This window comes from Equus quagga, chromosome 20, assembly GCF_021613505.1.
Source record: "Equus quagga isolate Etosha38 chromosome 20, UCLA_HA_Equagga_1.0, whole genome shotgun sequence".
In the NCBI taxonomy this organism is placed as follows: domain Eukaryota; kingdom Metazoa; phylum Chordata; class Mammalia; order Perissodactyla; family Equidae; genus Equus; species Equus quagga.
In genome coordinates, this window is record NC_060286.1 from 31,253,253 (window position 1) to 31,274,538 (window position 21,286).

The following is a 21,286-nucleotide window of genomic DNA, read 5'->3' on the forward strand; positions in this document are numbered from 1 at the left end:
AGTGAGTTCTCAGTTTCCTTACACATCATGTGACAAAATAAAATGACAGAGTTTAGCTTTTTATTTTAAATACTGTGCGGATAATCGTGGACCAGCAAATAAGACCAACCAGTCATTCTGGAGGTCTCAAGGTGGGAGAAGTTGCTCCTATTCTGGGTCCGTACTTCCCTTGAATAGAATGTGCCAAATGAACTTACCAACCTGTAAGTTCTTCTGAGAACAGCAGGATATTGGAAAAGTCTAGTAGAGAAAATGGGATAACACTGAATCAAATAAAAAGGGGGTAAGTATCCAAGTGGCAGCCACTGCGCTGGGGATGCAGCGTAGAACAAGATCCCGCGCTGCCTGCAGCCAAGAAGCTCCCGTCCAGCGAGAGAGGCAACAAGTAGGCTAAGAATCCTGATTGCCTGTGACTAGAGCCACCACACAGGCAGGACTCTGGTGCTACAGGGACGTGGTGAGAGAACAATTTGACTTGGGCCTTAAAGGATTGACAGGGATTTTTTCATGAGTGGGACAGCATTCCAGGGAGAGACAAAGAATGTGAAGAAGCCCCAAGCCAGGGAAAGCCTGAGAGGTGCAGAGACTGGAGTCATGGAGGGTGGCCACAGTCCAGGTGGGTTGAGGGGCCCAAGATAAAGCTGAAAATGGGGCTGGAGTTCATTTCAAAGGGCCACGGTGTGGAACCTGGCCATTATCCTGCAGGCGACGTGGTCAGGTGTGAAGATTTTGAGCAGATGACACAATCAGAGGTGATTTGTAAAGGTAATTCTCGTGCCTCTGTGGGGGAACGTGTGATCGGGGAAGGCCAGCAGCTTTGGCTGACATCCAGACAAGAGGCAATGGGGCGTGACCAGGAGGGCGGTTGCAGAAGCGGAAGACAAGCAACAACCAAAGGTGGGTTTGAGGTAGAACTGAGCAAATCGGGTGCTGGATTCCACGAGGAGCTGACAGAGCAGGAGAGGTTCAGGATGACTTGGGGGTTCTTAGAGAGGTGAGTTTGGGACGATCAGGTTGAGTTCCTGATAGCACCTTGTAAACACCAAAGAGCAATTTCATGCACAGCGTGTTCACGTCACTATTAAATTACAAGTCCTTCATCTACGGAAGCACTTCACCCTTCGCAGGGTAGGAAAGTTAACTCCGCTGTGAAGATCCCTCCTTCTGAATTTTCTTAATTGTCAATTGACTTTTAATTCCCAAGGGATTAGTTATTGCCAATAAAGATGAAAAAATATTGAGTAATTTCCCTGCTAATGGGTCTGATGGATTAGGTGAAATTTTCAGTCTAAAAGAAATGGTCTAGTAGCAAGGATTAAACATCAAAGAGTCATGGCTGCTGTATTGTGTGACCAGACCCCATGACAATCAGCATGCACAAGCAGGTTGCCTCTGAGCTCAGAGTGGAGTTTGCTGCCATGGTCCACCTATGGGCAGGAGGCTGAACATGATGAACCTTCTTAGGTCTCTGGGTTCATGTTCTGTGAATAAGAGTCTAGGGGAAACGACTAGACTGATAATCAACTGAATGCTTCACGCATCTTTCTGCACACCCTTGTTAGCCCATACTGGTGGCGGGAGAGTTATTCAAATAAAACAAGAGCAGACTGCATCCCTTGGCTTCTCCAATCTTTTGCTCTTAGAGCAATTTTGAGAAGGGAGTGATGAAGGCTAGGCGGTGGGGAGAAAAAGCAGGGAGGTGGGTAGGGCTAGGAGATGAATGCTTGTCTATGAGTCAAGAACTTCAAGCATTGTGCAGAAGAGAAGGAAACATCCAAAATGATTTTTATCGCAGAGCTGGTAACCAGTAGCAAAGATTAGTTCAGTAAGAAATTATTCACCCACGGGAGGGATGGCCATGTCTACAGATGGTAAACAGGCTCTTACCTGACTCTTCACCAGCTGACAGAGGGGAGAAGAGGAGAGACGGGATGGAGAGGGGGACAAAGGCTGTATGGATCTTTGCAACCAGTATGTTTCTGTCTAGAATAGACCACCCACTACTGAGAAGTCTGGGGAGCAATCTAGCAGCTGCCAGGATATACCCATTAATCACCACAGCTGGATTTTTGGAGGTGATCACACCTGAAGGAAGGTGTCTTTTCATCTGTGTCCCCAGCACCCATCAGGATTGGCACATAGTAGTTGCTGAAAAACAAGTGTGGGTTGACTATGAGTACAAAGGAGAGAATCTATTTTAAAACCATATTAATCTATTTCTTCTTTAATTTCCTCTCTATCCTTTCATGTTTTTGGCTAGCCTCTTCAGACCACTAAAGTTTTGGATGCTTAAATATGTATGACATGCTGTGTAGTGTCAAGTATCTAAAAATAAATAGATGCCAGAAGTTACCAAACTGAACTTTTGAATCTTTTTAAAAGCCCATTATTTTAAATGCATTTGACTATATTTAGAAGCTAACTACATGCTAGATATGGCAGCCCTCTAAACTGGCTTGTACAGAGTGACGAAATACCAGTAAACATTATGCTGAAACTTCCTGATTGTAAAAAGAAGACTGTGTGCAAACCGTAGATTTACAGCCTCAGTGTCGCCTTGGAAAGGATTATTACAAGAACGGTTTGTAAGCTCTCTGCAAGGAAGCCAGCTTGGGTTCACTAAGATATAGTAAGTGAATGAATGAAGGAAGGAATGGATGAATAAATTGTGGTTGCTTTTTATATAAGGCACGTGATTCTTAAGACCTCATGTAATTTAATACATGCATAAATCAAGACTAATTCCCCCAGAGGAATAAAGTAGGATTTCCATTATTTCAAGTTTTGTACATTAAGTGAAATTTTATCCTTTTCCATTGCCTTATTACAAATTTGCATAATTCAGATCAGCATCGAGTATGGCTTTTATTTCCTTTTTGTAAAGGAAGACTATAGACTGATACCCAGAGATCAAGAATGTATTTGACAAACTTTTGACTGGATGAAGAAATACAGGCTATATCTTCATAAAGTCAGGCGCACGGACCACTAGTTGCATTATTACTCTCAAAGGGCGCGCTGATTGAAATGAAAGTTGACCTCCCCAGGGATCTCCAGAACCAGGCTTCATGGCTCCAAGCTTTGTTCTAATTGATGTACAAAAGATATTTTCAAATTTGTGATCGAATGATACCTGCAGGGAAAGCAAGTGTTTTGGATGACAAAATCAGGACCCTCACACCCCACCCCACTGCTCATCCCAACTGGCCTTGAACAATGGACCAAATCTAAGGAGGTGACATTTAATAGAGATAAATGTAAAGTCCTGCACTGAGATCCAAAATGAACATCTGGAAAAGCACACCAACAGCTGGACTTCGCTGTTTTGGTTAACATCAAGTTCCATGTGAATTAACGATGTGATCAGTCTTCTACAAAAAATGAACTCAGTCTCCAGTTACGTTAATAGAAAGAGGATCTAGAATGGAGGAAGTGATAGTTTCTCATCATCAGGCTGTACCTGGAGTTCTGTTTTCAGCTCTCAGTTCCAACCACAAATTGGAACATATCCAGGAGAGAGAAAGAATAGACAGAACTTGGAACATTTCTTCTGCAAAAGACTTAGGGAGGAAATTATTCCTGTTTTCAAACATATAATTGGTTGCTATGTGCAAGATGACTTAGGTTTGCATTTTTGTGGCTTTCCAGGCTAGTCCAAGGACCTTCAGGTAAACGTTTTAGGGAGTAGGAGTTTGTCTCAATACAAAAGCACAAATGTCTGCGATGAAAAGACACTTGAGGTCAGGGGATGTGTTTGGTCATCCTGGCACCATTTAATGGCTAATCAGGAACTTTGTAGAGAGGAGTCGACGGATCTGATTTCCTTCTCTTTCGAACTTTCGGAGAGTCAGTTACAGATGATTCCGAAAAGAGAAAATAAATGGCCAGTAAATTAGGGAAAATAATGTGACTTTGCTAGTAATTGAATAAACATTCAAACAGCAATAAAGTACTAGTTTTGTCCGGTAGCAAAAATTAAAGAGAAAAATAAATTGCAGTACAGGTAAGGGTGCAAGAAAATGGGGGTTTTCGTTCATTGCTATTGGCACTGATGCCTTTTGGAAAGCCTGTTTGTTTAGAGCTGTAACATAGATAATGCTTTTGTTCCAATAGCCCAACAGGCTATCTAACCAAGAGACAAGTTGAAAATATGCCAATAGCCACATGCCTGAAGATGTTCATTTTGGTATTACTTACAATAGAAACTGTAAGCAATTTAAACAAGGAGAAACAAGCTAACAGTTGAAGATGACAGGTCACTCACTCAAAACAATGTTATATATCACTTAAAAAAATAGTAATCTTCACTATAGCCATATGGAAAATGCATTGACACAACGTTAAGTGTGTAGTACGTGTTGGGTGTTGCCAGCTATGAATTCTATAGATGTGATGATTATAATTACATACAAATTAATGGATGTGACAAAAGATAAGAAGGAAAATGTCCTCTTTTTATGCCCAGCTCTGCCACTAGCCAGCTGTGCCATCCTGGGCAAATCCCTTAACTTTTCAGTGCCTCAGTTGCTGGGTCTGTAAAATGGGGAGTTTGGACTCAATGGTCTCTAACACGCGTTCTAGTTTTATGACCTGAAAAGAATGGACCCATTCAGTGAAGAAATTGTATCCCAGAGGGACTAAGGAATTAGCCATTGTCTTGGTGTCAGACTCCCCCTCATATTGCACTTCTTCCACATTATATATTTTTAGAAATCAGTCTTGAAATGAGTAACAGATGAGAAAAAATGGAATTCCTTTATCCCTCTCAAATAAATTGCTGTATTTTGAGGGAGATTTAGCCATATGCTCCATAAGTACTTTATTATGGAGTAACTTAAAACAGTTCTCAAGTCACTAGGATACTTTGTCCAAAAATGCCCACGAATGATTGCAAATCAAGATGCTACCACTATGAGCATTATTTAAATGCACTGTTCTGGTACAGTTTGTTCACACAAAACAAAGGGAACGGGCGAACATTTAATAAACTGACTTATTCACTTATATTTGCGTCTTTTTTAAAACTGTCCTTACCCAGTTCCTGAAGCCCTGGTTTTGTATCCCAAACAAAGAAAAAATGGTCAAAACACACATGTTTGAGCATACGTAGAACTGTTTAATTCCTAGGGGGTCTGAGAAACAGGGTGACAGACACAAGCATTTAGGTCATAGACACAAGCCTCCTAATCATGCCAGGCTCCCTCTGAAATTGCCCTCATCTGTTCAGAACTTTCTAGAAGGATGGTGACTTCTTCGTTCAGAACACTTCCATCAAGCAGAGCAGTCAAGAGGAGGAGAACTGGTCAAGGGCGGGGCCCCCTCGCCTTCACCCATCCCACCATCTCAGCGTCAACACAGAAAAGGCCCTTCCTGGTCGCTCAAGAGCCTCGGGAGAATTTCACTGCTCTGAGGATTCATACAACTTTCATCTTTTTTGGAAATAATCCATTTTGAACTGTCCAGGAAGAATTACAAAAATGCAGGGAGAGCCCACATCCAGATTACCCAAAATTAGAGGAAAGCTCGCATATTACTTAAATATGCAAATGAGGCATCTTTGCGGCCAATAATTACATGTTCAAGGCAGAGGCCAGAATCTTGTAGTTTGGCCCCAAGGAACACAGACCATTAGACCTACAGTTCTTCAGCCAAAGAGACAGCACAGAATCACAAATGCTGCGATTAAAGCCATGGCAGAAATGAAAGAAAGTCACTTAGTACCTTTGATTTCTTCTTTCTTTGCATTTATTTATTTACCAAGCTGTTTTTAATAAAATGAAGACAGTGGTCATGCCTTCGTTTACTTCTCAGGGAAAGAAGTGGCGTGTGAATTGAGAGGGAAGAAGGGGCGGCTGTGGTATCATTTTGATGAGGGCAGAGAACCCAAATAGGGGAGGTATGTAAGGAAGTAAAGCTGTTCCAACACACAGAAGCAGCCAGATACTCTGAGTGCTGTCCTGTCAAACCAGTCACCTGGCAAGACTCTGCACTTATTTCAACAAGATTGCCACTGCTTAACCCTTAGGAAGCTCTGCTCTAGAAAGACTGCCACCAACCCCTGGGGCATGCTGTGTAAGTACCTGAGCATACACCTTCCACAGAAGCTCTGCGTTCTTCCATTAGCCTTCAAATCCCTTCAAGACTGGCTCCGCTTGTCACTGTTACCCAGCAATCACTGGGATGAAGTTGCTGCTAAACGAATGCTTCTTGAATTAAAAAGTGAACCGCCTCACGAGGGTAGCATATGAATCATTAAAAATCTTGTGTAATACCTAATACGATGAACTTCACATTGGTGGCAGTTTTTTCTATTGTCATGGTGTTATTTCAATTCTATCTTTTTCCTCTATCTCTTTTCCCACTTAAACCACATTGTAGACTAGAGGTCCTCCACTGGGGTCTTCACTGAAGCTAACAAGCAACTACGAGATTGTTTCCCTCTTCTATGGGATGGTCAATGTCCCCTGGAGATCAGATCAGAATTTTGGAGGTGATATCATTTTGACCAGAGTTCCCCCAAATATTCTGACACTCAATCTAACTGGGTGACTCCTCTCTAGTCACCTTGAGAATCACTTATGGAAAACGTTTGACATGGGCTTTTTATGGTGGCCACACCTTTTATTTGGGCTTAAGCATTACCCAACTTGTTCAACTACCTGATTCGTTTGACCCAGATGACCTTCTGCCCCTCTTCTCAATCATTTCTCCTCAAATACTGAAGATTTATCATCTGGGGGGACACACCATAGCTTTGATGGTGATGCGAACAGTGGAAATGGAGACGGCAGCAGTGCCGGCAAATGCATGGGGTCATGGGGTGACCAATCCTTGAAGCCTTGTGGGGAGGAATTTATTCCAGTGAGCTGTTTGAATAGGTGGGCCTCCTGGCCTTACAGTAACACCTTGACCACAGGAGGTACAGCCTGGGCACCTAGAAGACAACTGTGGATTTGGGGGCCTGGCAAAAGGGTGGTGGCCGAGGCCAGCTCTACTGGGGTCGCTGCTGCTGGTGGTGAGCTCTATGGATGTACAATCACTGAAACAAAATCATCACAAAAGGAACCAGAAAAGCTCTGGGAGAATGTCATCTTTCTGCTCCTCCGGCACAGCGACTGGTGCCCTGAGATCTATTACTTGTCTCAACTACCCCTCTCTCCCATCCAGCTCCTTGTTGGCCTTTGGGTGGCATGTGTGGTGGCAAGTGACTATATGAGTGGTGCTGGATGAAATCCTGGAAGATGAAAGTCTCAGGGTTAGGAAAGTCATCATGAGAAACCCTTAGGACCTGGGACAGGGCTGCAGGCTCCAGTCTAAAGTACAATTTTGGTTTATTGTTTGTCAACTTCAAATGAAAGGCACAGTCCGTCGTAGCCACAAGCCCCAAGGCCTGTGATGGGAGGCTTGCTGTCCAACAGCTTGTTAGACCAGAGCTGGAATTCCCCTGAGATCCACACGGGAGCCCAGCCTCTGCCTGTGCACTTGTGTATTTGCAGAAAAGTGTGTCACTTTCCACCAAAAGGGAAGCATGCAAGAGGATGGGTACACTAAGTGCAGCTGAGATCCTAAAACCAGACTGTAAAAAACGGAACACACAACCTAGCGCAGATAAGAAATAGAAACGATTTTACTGCTCAGTATTTGCATATGGAGACGCAGTGCACACAAGACAATGCGGCATTTTTCTTCAATTGATGCAACTCAGTAATTTTTATTGCAACTGGAAGACAATACATCACAGAAACGTTATGGTAGGTCTGGGGGAAAGTGTTATTTACAATAAATGATGAAATAGTTTTGTCTTTGGCAATATGATTACATATGAAGAATGCAAAATGCAAGTATGGATCCCTCCAAAGCAACACCATCAGGTCCCTACAGCTGGGCTGATCGCGCCTGCCTCCACACTGCTCCTCTAGGTAACACAAACGCAACTGCACGTCACTTTCTTTCTCCTTTATGGTTCTCCCTTTCTATTCATGATATTGGCAGTTTCATACAGAAAATACAGAAAAAAAATTGGCTTTTGAAAAATTATTACTCTAGTGAATTAATTTGGCCATGTAGATATATTGGCCAGCAAAGGTCAGATGACCCCAAGCATCGATAGTAAACCTCTTGATCTTCTGATTGCTTTATCACTTTTTTTTTTCTGTAAAACAGAAACAGAACTCAGAAATGTTACAGAATCAGAGTATAAAAAAATGTACAAGTGTATAATGCTTCCCAGACACACACGGATACTTTTTTCCTCCACATTTTCACCATGGCAGTGTAAGTAGTGAGTGTGAATGACACAGCATGAAACTGGTTACTGAATCAGCTATGAGCTTTGATGGCCTCAACACACATACTCAAGAAATGCTTAATGTTTAAATAACTGAAATTGTGCTAAGTTTCACCTAAAAAGGGGGGGAGGGGTTGAGGAACTCAGGCCACAGTCATGAAAGGATGAAATACAATTTCTAGGTTTGATAAGTTCACCATATCGAAGTCTTTGAGAATCCAATATGGAATATCAATTATTTGCAAAAGGTAGGGAAGGCTGTTCTCAACTTTTGCAAATGAAATACAGCGGAAAACACTGTTGTATATATCCCAAATAAATAGTCTTGATTTCAACACTAACAAAACGAACAGGAAGGGTACTTGTGAACGTATCACAGTAAGCCAGAAGTGATCTTTCACCTAGGTCTGATTTTCAAAGTACGACAGACAGCAAGATACAGCACCATAGACACATCGGTTTCGGCCGTTAAAAGATGGATCGTTTTAAAAAAATCATATTTTCCTTCCTTAATTTTTGGTCAGTGAAGCTAGCACTTGTTTGCTGAACTGTGGAAGAATCGCAAGGTCACACGCATTATTCATGATAAAGCAACCGAGCTGATGAGTCTGTGCTTAATTCAAGGATAACCAGTAGGAGAGAGAAAAAACAAGGAGTGAACCACCACGGCTGGTGCTCTCTCAAAGGAAGAAGGGGTCAACAGATGATTCACAAAGGTAGGCGGGTCTATACAGAACACTGAATGCCGTGTGTAAATCCTCATGAAACTCCAGAAACAGGAACACCACACAAAGTATATACTTTGATTTACACATTCCGTTACAAAGAAAAAGACACCATTACAAGTTTGTAACTGTGTTAACTGCAATATAAACCAAAGTCCCGAGTTTGGCAGGTAACTAAAAGAGGGTTATCACTTAGGTTATATAGCAAAAGTGTTGATGTATATTATATATAGTAGTATAAATAATAAAAAAGTATTATTTAAATTAGATCACAGTGCTGCATTATGTGCATAACAGTGTTTGATATAGTATTGGAGGGCTGGGACCTACGACACTAAGGATTTAACTGTCAACACTGGTAAGTCACAATCAAGAGGGGACACAGAGTTCAAATGTGTTCTTTTGGTGGCAAAAATCCTGAAGATGAAAGAAAAATACTTCTCTACAGAAACATAAAAATAAATTGCAACATCTGGGCAGCTGTGATCCACCAGAAAGAAATGAGTCCCAACCTGAATCAAGTTTAAAGGGAAAGAGAAGTCACATTGAATTTAATCCAATCCCATATGGAAAGCCTCCCATGGGGGTCACCTGTACGTAACTCTGATTCCTTCTCTGAGAGCCCTTCAATGAGAAGCTAAGGGCCCACACACGCGGTGTGGGGTATTTGAAACGTGATCGGTGGCACGTGGCGCTGAGCAGTCCTGGTGTCCCAAGACTGAACTGGGCACAAAAGCCATCTGCACGGTTTTTGATCTAAGAGAGCCCACAGCCTGAAGCTGTCCGTCAGACACAAAGCCATTCAGTGCAATGGCTTCCTCCGGAATGCCCCGTGATGGTAACCGCTATGCCCAGCAAAGGCCAGACACCCTAAATGCTTCTACAAGAAAAATCAGTTCTGGGGAAAGGCCTCTGACACATTCTTTCTTAAAAACTCAGCCCCAAGACTGAAACCTGCCACCGTTGTCACGGCAATGGTTTTCTCATACCACCATCTAAATGTGGGTTTGTTTCATTTTCGTTTCAGAGAGAGCTTTACCAAAGAACTCTTGAAAGTATACTGATTAGAGAGAGGGAAGGGAAGTAGGAGCTTATGGTATATTATAAGGCTGGGAAAAATCTATGATGCAAACCCTTTCCACGCAGTACTAGATAAAGATAAGACAATTATAGTAGCATAAAAATAACTGTCTATGTGTTTATCATTTAAGAAAAAAGAGCTACCGTCTCTTTCTCTTAAATGTGTCCAAGGGCCAACAGCAAGTAATGGTAGATGTTATGGCGTTGATGTGTTCACGGTTGTTTTCCAAAGCATCTTTAAATATTGCTATAGTTCCCCGTTTCCCCTCCCCCCTGCCCCATGTGAGTATGTGAGATATTGGAATGACACATGAAATGCCACTTCTCCTAGCAGGAGAAATGAAAGCAAAAATACCACACCCCTTGAATGGTGCTCAGGCGATCCGTCAGACTAATGAATACACAGGCTAGTTTGGAAGCTAAAAGAAACACCTGACGTTTGGGAAGGAATTCCAAGACTAAAGTGAATTACACTTGAGCAAAATATTCTTTCACAAATAGGCTTGTGCTTAAATTCTCTACTGCTCTTGGAGGAGGGAGTAAGAGGGTACCTCCAGCCCCTTGGCTTGGTAAAGACATGGACAGCCTCATTCCGCAATGAATTCACTACAAATGGCCACATACACATTGATACTTTTTTTTTTTTCTCAACAATCAAGATACAAAGTTAAACACAATTGAGCCATTGTTTTGGTTATGCATAATGTGTATGCCTCCAAAAACAGAAGAAAAATAGAAAAAAGTACCCTCACTAAAGTTTCCCCTATGAGACTCCCAGTGGCTCCTAAAAGGTGCTGAGGGAGACTCAGGAAAATAACACTTAGAAAGCTGCCCGATGAGGTATTTATGCAAAAAGAGTGGTTCTGGAGTTAAGAACACACTTTTATAAGATATTTATCTATTTCTCAAAGAGATCAGAAAAGTAAATCACACACATTGCATTTTATTATTTTCTAAAAGAGGCCTTTGCTCCTTTAGAAAAAGGAAATGAGGGGAGACAGCCCACTGTGGGGGTTTTAACTGGAAGAAGTCCCCTGCCAGAAACGGTCCTGAATGTTTACCTCTGCCTTTCAGGAGGGAAGTCTGAAGCTCATCTTGGGGGTGGGGTGAGAGTGGGGAACTGAGGTGAGGGCCTTCTCGACTTGGTCAGCTGACACTAAGCATAGTGTAGCTCAGGTTCCACAGCTGTGGATGGCTTTTGGGGTGTCAGATGTTTGGGGAGACGGAGGGAACAGACTACTTCAAAAATACATTATTCCCATCTAGACCCTGAACAGATAGGCTGGAAGTATTCAGGTTCAGGTAATGAATCCCACCTGTTGTACAGGTGTAGGTTTTTTTTTAAAGTTCTCTCATCAGCAACACAGAGGAAGATAAGCTTGGGACATGCACCAGTTAATTTCCACTGTCCCGGTCGATGGAGGTTCTCACAGTGCCTTGGTGCTGGCAGACGGGTTTCACATTGGCCCAAACTGTCCCACTTCTAAAAATCAACCTCACCCCAACTCCCTCCTTCTCCCTCAGCATCATATCCTGAGCCAAGGGAGCAGGTGTTTTTGTTTGTGTTTTAAAATTCCCCTCCATGGGTGGAAGATCACATTCTTTTACAGATTTCTCTTTGGATCTCCCCAAATAATTTATTTTAGGCAAAGATAACAGGAGTTTCTGGTCTGCGTGACATCGTCCGGTTGTCTAAATTCAGCTCTCACAATCTAGGTGGGCTCACTTCCAGGTTGGTTCATGTGCTGAGGTGGTAGGGATGGCCGGCCCCTCCTTCCTCCTGTGAGGTGCCATCACAGGAAAAAGTCTGGGGCTGGTCCTTCCAACACCTGTGTCACTTCCTCCTTCATGTGTACCCTAACTCACACCCTCATCCAATAAGGCCCATTAGCGTGTTTCCCCTTCTCCTGGTGAATTTGCATAATTAGTCACTGCCTTTTTCCTAGAACCAAATGACGGTAATGGTTTTCTCAAGTCAGCCTCCCAGAGTTCTCCTGATTCTATCATACACACTCACTACTGTTTGCCCTCAAATTATTGCGTCATGGTAAACATGTACAGACAGAGAGAAAGGACACACTTTCAACAGAGAATCAGAGGGGGTCGGGGGCTGAAGTGCAGACAAGGCAGTACAGAGCTCCACCATCCAGGCCCTACCAGAACATGAAGATATTTTTATATTGCAGAATAAGTTCCCCAACAGTCAGAATTTGTCCCTGAAGAAGGTTAAACCTTAAACACCTGCTTCAAAAAACCAAAACAAAATAATCGGAAAAAAAATCCAAAAAAAAAAAAATTAAAGAAAGAAAAAAAGAAAAAAGAAAACCAAAAGAATCTCTAAGCCTAAGGGCTTAAAAATTAGAGGCATAGCCTTTTCTCTAGTTTCTATATTTATATGAAAATAATTCATGCTTCATGCTAAATACATTATTTACCTTACAAGAACTTTGTTATTTTTGAATAAAAAAAAGTTTGTGTTTTTGTGATTTTTTTTCTCTTTTTTTCTTTTTTCAAAGGAATCCATGCATTGTGGATCAGAAATTTCTGCTGGCTACACTGGCTGAATGTGGAAATCACTGATTTTCGCAAAGATGAATCCTGACTGACATTAACTGCAAACTCCATGTCGAGGGCAGTATAGGAGTTTGACATTTTTTTTTTCTTTTTTTGCCATGTTTTAATTTTTTTTGTCCATCAATGTGCCTTTAATAATCTTTTAAAAATACACTGCAATACTAATGGCAGGTTCCGTAGCATTTTGTTTTTGTTTTCACTTGGATCAAATAGTTTTGACAGACAGAAAAAGATGTGTACCATTATTTCCTTCCTTAACAGCTAACTGCAATTTCTTGAACTTGATTTTCATTTGGGCAGTGAAGAAGACATAGCTTGTTTTCTGTAACAGTTTTCTCTCACTCTCTCTCTCTCGTGTGTGTGTGTGTGCGCGCACGCACGTGCAGGGCCAACCTTCAGGCTTATGGCTTGTGGATTATTCTCTTAATTTAATACAGAACAGAATTCAATGATTAGCAACATCACTAAAAATTGACCCCGTTTCTTCTCATTAGTCACTGACACCTGGTGTATATGAACGGTTGAGTGTCCACCTTGGAAGATGTTCCTAGGCTTCAGGTTAAGAAGCACAGAGGACTGGAGACCACCCCCCTGTGCACGCTGCGTGGCAACGCCAAGGGTTTTCCTGGCACAGTTGGATGCCAGGGGCCACAACCTTGGGCCGGCTCCTATCGAGGACAAGGGGTTCTCCCTTCTTGCCAATTGCCTTATGCATATTCACTCAGTGAACCCAACTGGGTGGACATCCTGACCTTTTAAACCTAAGGGTTGGGCCTGATGGATGGTTACTTTGCACACGTGCCTTCTGGGTGCTGGGTGTGTATCCCGAGGCATTATCGTCGACATCCCTGCGGACTCAGCCACGTGTTTCTGACAAGCCGGAGGAAGAAATGGTCATTTTGGCTTTTTCGGTTACATCTTCAGATAATGAAAAGCTTTTGTAAAACAGCTGAGTGTCAGTATGAGTCCTATGGCTTCAATCTCCTTTAAAAATAAAATTCTTAAGGGTCCAAAACAAAGGAGGGGGGCAAATTAAAAAAAAAAAAGGAAAGAAAAGAAAGAAAATCAAACCAAAAAAAAAAGAAGAATAAATTGCTGATATTGCCACAAATCATTAGAAATCTCCTGACATGCTGAAACCAAATGGCCATAAGTTCAAAACAAATCGGTGACTTGTTTTTTAATTTTTTGTGGTTTCCTTTTGCTCTTTCTGCCCCTTTGCCGTCCGATTGGTGATGTTATTCAAACAGGACCGGATCCCTGCCAAGTGCAGGAGCGACCCGGCGGCCTCTTTCATCTCCTCATCATCACTCTCGGGGGGCTTCTCCGTGCGTCTCTTTTTGAGGGGCAGCGTGTCGCTGGGGACCTTCCTTGCCTTGGCGAAGTGCTGGCGCTTCTTGTGCTGGGATGCGTAGCCGCTGTCCCCCAGCGCATCCTTGGCCTCCTTGGGGCTGTGTTTCCTGTCGTCCTCCTCCGTCTCGCTGTGGCTCTCGTGGCTCTGGAAGCTCCCCTCGCTGCCCTCGCTGCCCTCCTGGCTCCCCTTGGGGGCAAACTCGTAGTGGTCGTCGGCGGAGGAGGAAGAAACTGAGTCGCTGGCGGGGGAGGCGCTCCTGGCGGTGGAGGATTTGGCACTGCTATAGTTGTGATCCTCCTTGGGGTCTCCGCTGACCACCGGGGAGCCGCACGATGGCTCGCTCTCAGTCCGCATCCGGCAGCTGGTGAGGCCGTTCCTGCAGGATGAGGACAGTGGGGAGGGGCAGGAGACAAAGAGAGGACATGGATTAAACTCGCCCTGGCGAGACACGTGGCAGCCCCCCTGCGTTCACACATCAGATCCTCTGACGTTCAATCCAGAAATTTGCCAACTGTGGGGCAACAGGTGGCTCTGATTTGCAGACAGGGTCCTAAATCCTGACACCGGTCTTCCCTGCTTATCTCCCATCGATGGCATTTTCACTCAATTTGTGCAGCTGAGACGTCAAAACAACACTCTGAAGTGACAGTGGTGGAAACGCAATCTCTTATACTAAACCATAAAAATCAAGCTGAGCTTGGTTTCACATACCCACTAACACTGTGGAGTAGATAAACACCGCTGGGCGATGCTGGTTGGGTACTTCAGAGAAAAAAGCCCACTCTCCTCTAATGCTGCTACGTTAGGAGTCTTGTCAGAGACTAAATCCGGTGTTCAGCAAAAAGAGATACCCACCACGTGGCACTCACACACTCTCTCCCTTATTCATTCATTTGATGAACATTCACCTCACACCTAATATAAATGCACGGGCTTAGGGAGGATCCTGGGGGAGGCATCTAAGGTGGAATCAGATACACATGCTCACAAAGATGCTTACAGTCAAGCAGAGAAACAAGTTATGGTTAGATGACCGATGAGAAAGTAGTAAGCTACCATCTCCTAAACTTACCACCTGCCAGGTGCCGTGTGATACATGACTGCATTTAACTCTTTAAGGCGGATATTAGCATCCTTTCTTAAAGACGCTGGAAGTGAGGTCTGGAGAAGTTTAGTGATTTACTTAAAGCCATACAGCTAATTGGCAGCAGAACTGGGATGAGAATCAGTCTGACTCTTCAGCTTGAGTGCTCAGCAACATCAGCAGACCGACTCTCCCTTTTTGCCCTGTAACTACGTTCCCTGCTATATGATCCCATCACGACCCAAGAGCACTCATCACACTTCTGATTATTTTATCAGCTCTTTAAGTCTGGGCAACGAACTGGCCTCCTTTGTGCTTCTTCATCAGCTATGTGGGAACAGCAACCACACCCCCTTCACGGGGTTGTTGGGCTGAAGATGTGAGTGAATGCCTGCAGGTGTCTGGACCAGCGCCTGGCATAAGAGCAAGGACTGATGCTCAGCCCTGGTTAGGCCACACATGCCTTGGGTCGGGCACCAGTTCTGTCCGGACGGCAGCTGTGATTCTGACGGTGCCTGGCACACAGCAGGTGTTCAGAAGGGGCAGCGATCAGAGATGAACACTTGCAGGAGGGAAGAGTTACTTATAGCTGGAGGGACACAGGGAGGCAAGGAAAGGTCTGTGGAAGACAGGGCATCTGAACGTGGACGTGAGGGCCGACGGTTTTGGGAACGAGGAGAGATGTTCTATTGCTCCGCGCGAGCCCCATTTCCTCTAAGCTCATCTGCCTGACTGGAGATTTCTAGGAGATCTGGGGAACAGGAGCACCCTTTTCCTTTCCACACAACCCCACTGTAGGCACTCCTACATCCCCTCCTTAGGGAGCACTTCCCATCATCTTCACGAACTGTGTGACGACTTCTTCAGTGTCTGTGCTTCCCAGTGGAGTGTTGGCTCCACAAGACAGGACCCAGTCACCGATATGTGCACAAAGCAGACACACAACAGACATACAGAGGAGCAGATGGAATGGTGTGGCAAAGAGCAGGAAGTTTGGGAAGATGACTGTGGGTCTCCACCAACTTGCCTTACAGGACATTCCTAGAGGATACAGACCAATGGAAAGGCTATGAGATTGGGCCCACCAATGAGATTGGGCTGTGAGCCCTCCCCTTTCTCTCCTGCACCCCTGTGGGTCTTGAGGCTCAGCAAGACCCTGGTTGCAGCCCAGACAGCAAGTGAAAGGGGAGGAGAGTCGCTGGTGTAAATGGTGTAGCAGGGAGTGAAGCCAGGGAGCGAAGCCAAGGGGTCTCCCTCCTTCTGGTGTCCCAGGGTCTGTTGGTGCTCTGCTAAATTTAAGCTGGTGGTGAGAATCCCCACTGTAACGTGCACCAGCAAAATGCATGAGGACCGTAATCACAATCCAGCCTTTGCTGGATGCCTCAAGATCACCATGCTAAACCCCAACAATTACAACGTGTGCATTTGCACAAGGAAGTCCTTGCAGGCTCCAGCTTGTGCCCTGCACTCTGTGATCCCAGATCTCTACCACCTCCCCCCAATCCTTATAGAAAGACCCTGGCTTTCAAGACAGACAGGCTTTTGTTCATGTCCCAGCATTGTTTTAGTGACCTTCAGCAGGCTCCTCATCTACCTTACGTGGCAGTGTGATGATACAATGAAAAGACGCGAGAGCAGAGAGGACGGTTCCTAGTGGGCTTGAGAATTCTGACTCGGTCTCTTCTCTTGCCGTCAGATGGCTCTGCACTGCTTCCTGCTGCTGTGACATGCTCGCCCTGAGCAGTCTGGTTTTTGCATTCTATTCTGGGTCAGGAGGCTTATGGGAACGCAGCATAAGGTGAGTCTAAGAGCCCTGAGAGTGAAATTCCTCACGGGCTTGCCCGTAAACACGGCCCGAGCCTGGGGAATGGCCTCCACGATATCTGTTTTCTGCAGACGCGCTGTTTCTTGGCTTTGTCTTGAGTGCATAAATGTGGCTAGGAAAAGATTACTTTGAGGTATTACCAAATACGAAACTTGCTAAATGTAATTAATTGTATACGTAGCTATCGCTAGTTATTAAAGCAAATGAAAATGAAAGCCTTGTAATGGTTCTCTTGGTCTTCGTTGTTTCTGTAAAACCCAAAATAATTAGCCTACTGAACCCGCACACAACAGTTTCAGAGCGAACCCAACTACACTGGGACGAGGAAACTGGGCCACGTTTGGCTTTTAGAAAATCAATTCGGTTCTGAATCCTCATTTTTTAATCACATGGAGTTTATGATTTACTCCACCATCACAGTTAAGCAGAATGTGACACCTTCCGGGAACATATAGGGAGAGAGTCACAGAGCAAACGAGTAAGAAATGAGGCAAGTGTTGCAAAAAGTTAGTTCTTAGTGAATCTAGGCGAAAGGCACGTGGTGCTCATTGTGCTTTTCCTTTCTCCTTTCCATAGGTTTAAACATTTTTTAAATGAAAAGTTTGGGGTAGGAGAAATACACTAGAATGAAAGCAATGATGTAACATTTTAGCTCCATACTGTTACCAGAAGGAAGGTTTAGAGCCTGAGACCCCAAACAAGATAAGCAAGTCTTAGAGGTACTAACACGCCCTAGAACCAAGCTGAGACTTTCTTCCTAAAGAGCTTGCAGGAATTAGAGAGCAGAAAGGAAGATGACTTCCCCAGCCGTGAATCACACTGCTTGCCAACAGTCATTCCATAACTCAAACCCTGGAACACTCGCCTAGCTCAATCGTTTTACAGATAAACAGAAACTCCGAGAACCCCATGACTGGTCCAGGTGGCCCAGCTAGTTCTCAAAGACGGTTCAAACAGGAATTTGAAATGCCTCCTTGTCTCCCCTGGGAAGGACATTTACTGCGCTGAAGACAGGAAACCAATATACCCACTGACAATATTTCTGGATGAAAACAGGTACACAGAAGTAGCCTCAGAGAATTAGAATTAAAACATAAATGTCTCTCTCTCACTTGATAAAATTAACTTTCCCTGAGATTTTAGCATGGGCTCATAATCCATAAATTACACACAGACTCAGCAGGAAGGGACAAGCTCCTTCAATTATTAATAACTTGATGCAATGTCGTTCATGATGGTGCAAGCCAGCTGCAATGACTTGGTGTCAAACACCTCCTGAGGCAGGGGTTGTCATTACAGGGCGCCAAAAGCTTAAAAGCAGAAACCAGCCATCCGGAGCACGTTGGAAGGCAAATTTCTAACCACCTCCTCAAAACTCATTCACTAAAATGAACACGTGATACATCTGAAATGCCTGCAATTTTTCAGTTTTAGCTGAATTTATATGTAACAATACCCACAATTATCACGTTAGTGTAAATTAAAGTCACCCGATTTCACTAAGCCTCAACAAAACCACGTGTTATTAATTCAAATAAAAATCTAGTATTCATTCTCTCGTCAAATAGATGGGAAATATCAAACATAAAAGATGAGAAATTACATTAGTTCGGGCCAAGATTGAGCAATGCCTGTAACTAACAAGTTAAGGTAGAGCTTCTGAGAAGATGTGGCCGCTCTGCCATGTTCTCTTCTGGTTCACTATTTGTCCCTTTATAGTATAATCAGCACGTGTCCCTCCACCTCACCTGTGCTCTAGAATTGTCTCTGGAACCAATGGCTTTAAATCTAGAGGCTATCATTTAGGATGAAGTTGTCCTCCCAAGGGATTTACTTAAGAACGCGAATCTTTCGCCAAGCGTGAAAAGAAGCAGGTGGAATTAGCGGGACTGTAGGGGCAGTCCTAGAGCTGGAGCCAGTGCCATGCTTCTGCCCGAACCCACCACAGGCAGAAAGATGCGGAAGAGAAGAGGCGACCCGAGGCTTCCCCTGCTAGCTGCGTGGCTGAGAAGACATCCGGACCGCATTCTCCCAACTATCGCACAAAAGATCCTGGATAAAGGACAGCAACATATTTTAAACATATTGCTGGGTTCACTAGAAAATAAGGTGAATCTTAGAGACCCACATAGATACACACGTATCAAAAGAACTTCACATACACAGACAAAAACATTAAAAAATAAAGGAACAAAATGTGAATTGTGATCAGTAGGCAATCAAGAAAGCCAGAGTTTCCATGGAGCAAACGCCTACACCAGCACTGGGACAGGAGCCCAAACTCACGGTGGTAGCGGGGGTGGGTGGGTGAGAAGATGGATTTTGGCAGCTCCATGGTTACTGCGGCCTCTTGAAGGGGGTTAAAGCGGCCTCAGGTGTACTGGCCCCCAGGCTCCCAGCAGAAGTCTTAAAAGCAAATCTCTGAGTAGAAGCTCACAATCTACAAGCACCAAACACGCAGCTAACAAGCCACGAGGAACGAAGAAATGTAAAAATGCTGTGTAAAAAAAATCTAGGACTCTTGAGTGAAGGCATCCTCCATGGGGACCTAGGGAAACCAAGCGCCCCTCACAGGCAGACAGTGGGGGTAAAAGGCAGCCTTCACCTCAGCCCAGATGGAATGGGAGGCAAGAAAAGCCTCCCCTGAGAGTTTTTATCTTGTGGGTATGAGGCCAGAACTCTACTGTGTGGACCAAAAGTCCTCAAGCTAAATTTAAAATGTCCAATGTGTCTACCAGCAGAAAATACAAACTCTTTCTGGAAGAATGTACTTTAAACACAGGCCACAAAGAATCCCCCCCCCCCCCCCCCCACAGGGAAGATTTTAAGTAACATAGGTTCATAATAAAAATATCAGTAAACGCATAAGAATTAAGTCACCATTAGCAAGGGACAACAGAAAAAAAGTACAGAATCTGAACTGCAAAGTCTGCAAATATTGAAACAATTAGGTAGAGAATGTAAAGTATGTGTAAAGAAATAAAAGGGGGAATTGAAAAATATTAGAAAGGACAGACTATTAAAACTGAGCAGGCAGATTTTTAAAAGCACCAAATAGAATTCTACAGATGAAAAATAAAATCCCTGAAATTAAAAAACTCAATGCCACTGAAAGAATAGGAGAAAAAAAATTGGCGGACTGGAAGATGGAGCTGAAGATACATACAAATGCAGCAGAGAGAGAGACAAAGAGATGGAAAATATGGAAGAAAGTTTTGGGCAATAAGGAAAAAAGTAAGATCCAATATAAATGTAACTGGAGTTCCAGGGTAAAAGGGAAAATGGGGGAGATCTAATAGCTGAATAGAAAATGGCCATGAATTTTTCCAGTTTTGATGAAAAGTACCAATCTTCAGATTCGGAAAGCCCACAAACACCATGGAGGATAAATAAAAAGGAATTCAGATCTGGACACATCATAGTCAAACTGTAGAGCATTAAAAAAAAAAACAACTAAGGAGACTTACAAGTAGCAAAAAGAAAACATATCATCTCAAGAGGAGTACCAATTGAGATAAAACAGATGAAATAGATGAAAGTGGAACAATATTCTCAAAGTGAGAAAGAAAAAACTGGCAACCTAGACTTGGACATCCTGTAACACTATTTTCTTAGAGTGAGGACAAAAGAAAACACATTTTCAGACAGAAAGTCAGGGCTTTAACTAAAAGCAGGTACTCACTACAGGAACTTCTTAAGAAGGTATTTTAGGAAAAACAAAAAAGATCCGAAAAAGAAGGTCAGAGATGTGCCAAGAAATGATAAGCAAAGAAAACGTAATCAGGTATTGACTGAACAACACAATGATAATAGCGACTTAGTGACTTTAAGAAAAAAGACACTGAATAGAACCAGAGTACAGGACAAATGCAGCATGTCATTTGGGAGACAGAACTGGAGTTAAAGCACTCCACGGGCCTTGTATTGATCAGGAGGTTAAAGATATTGATTAACTTGAAACATTTTAAAATATTCATGTTAAAAGTTCTAGGATCAACACCAAAAGAAGAGAAACAAAATATGTAACTTCCGAACCATTAAATGAAAAGAAAAAGGAAGGAGGAGTGGGAGAATCTTGATCAATTTAAAATAATGCTAGAGGGCCAGCCCGTGGCCAAGTGGGTAAGTTCGTGCACTCGGCTTCAGCGGCCCAGGGTTTCGCCGGTTTGGATCCTGGGCGCAGACATGGCGCCGCTCATCAGGCCATGCTGAGGCAGCATCCCACATGCCACAACTAGAAGGACCCACAACTAAAAATACACAATTACGTACTGGGGGCTTTGGGAGAAAAAGGAAAAATAAAATCTCTAAAATAATGCTAGAAAGGAAAAAGAATCTGGAAAAAGTGCAACAGACA

The 21,286-nt window shown here is 43.6% G+C and overlaps 1 protein-coding gene across 5 annotated transcripts in view; it reads right to left on the reverse strand.

Moving 5' to 3' along the window:
- Positions 1–7,680: 7,680 nt before the first annotated feature.
- Positions 7,681–21,286, reverse strand: part of FOXN3 (forkhead box N3) — a 394,524-nt gene continuing 380,918 nt past the window's right edge. For all 5 annotated transcript variants that reach the window (XM_046647505.1, XM_046647502.1, XM_046647506.1 and 2 more), the window contains one exon: positions 7,681–14,396. In XM_046647505.1, the coding sequence (XP_046503461.1) occupies positions 13,847–14,396 (550 nt within the window). In that variant the 3' untranslated portion in view covers positions 7,681–13,846. The remainder of the gene's footprint in view (positions 14,397–21,286) is intronic.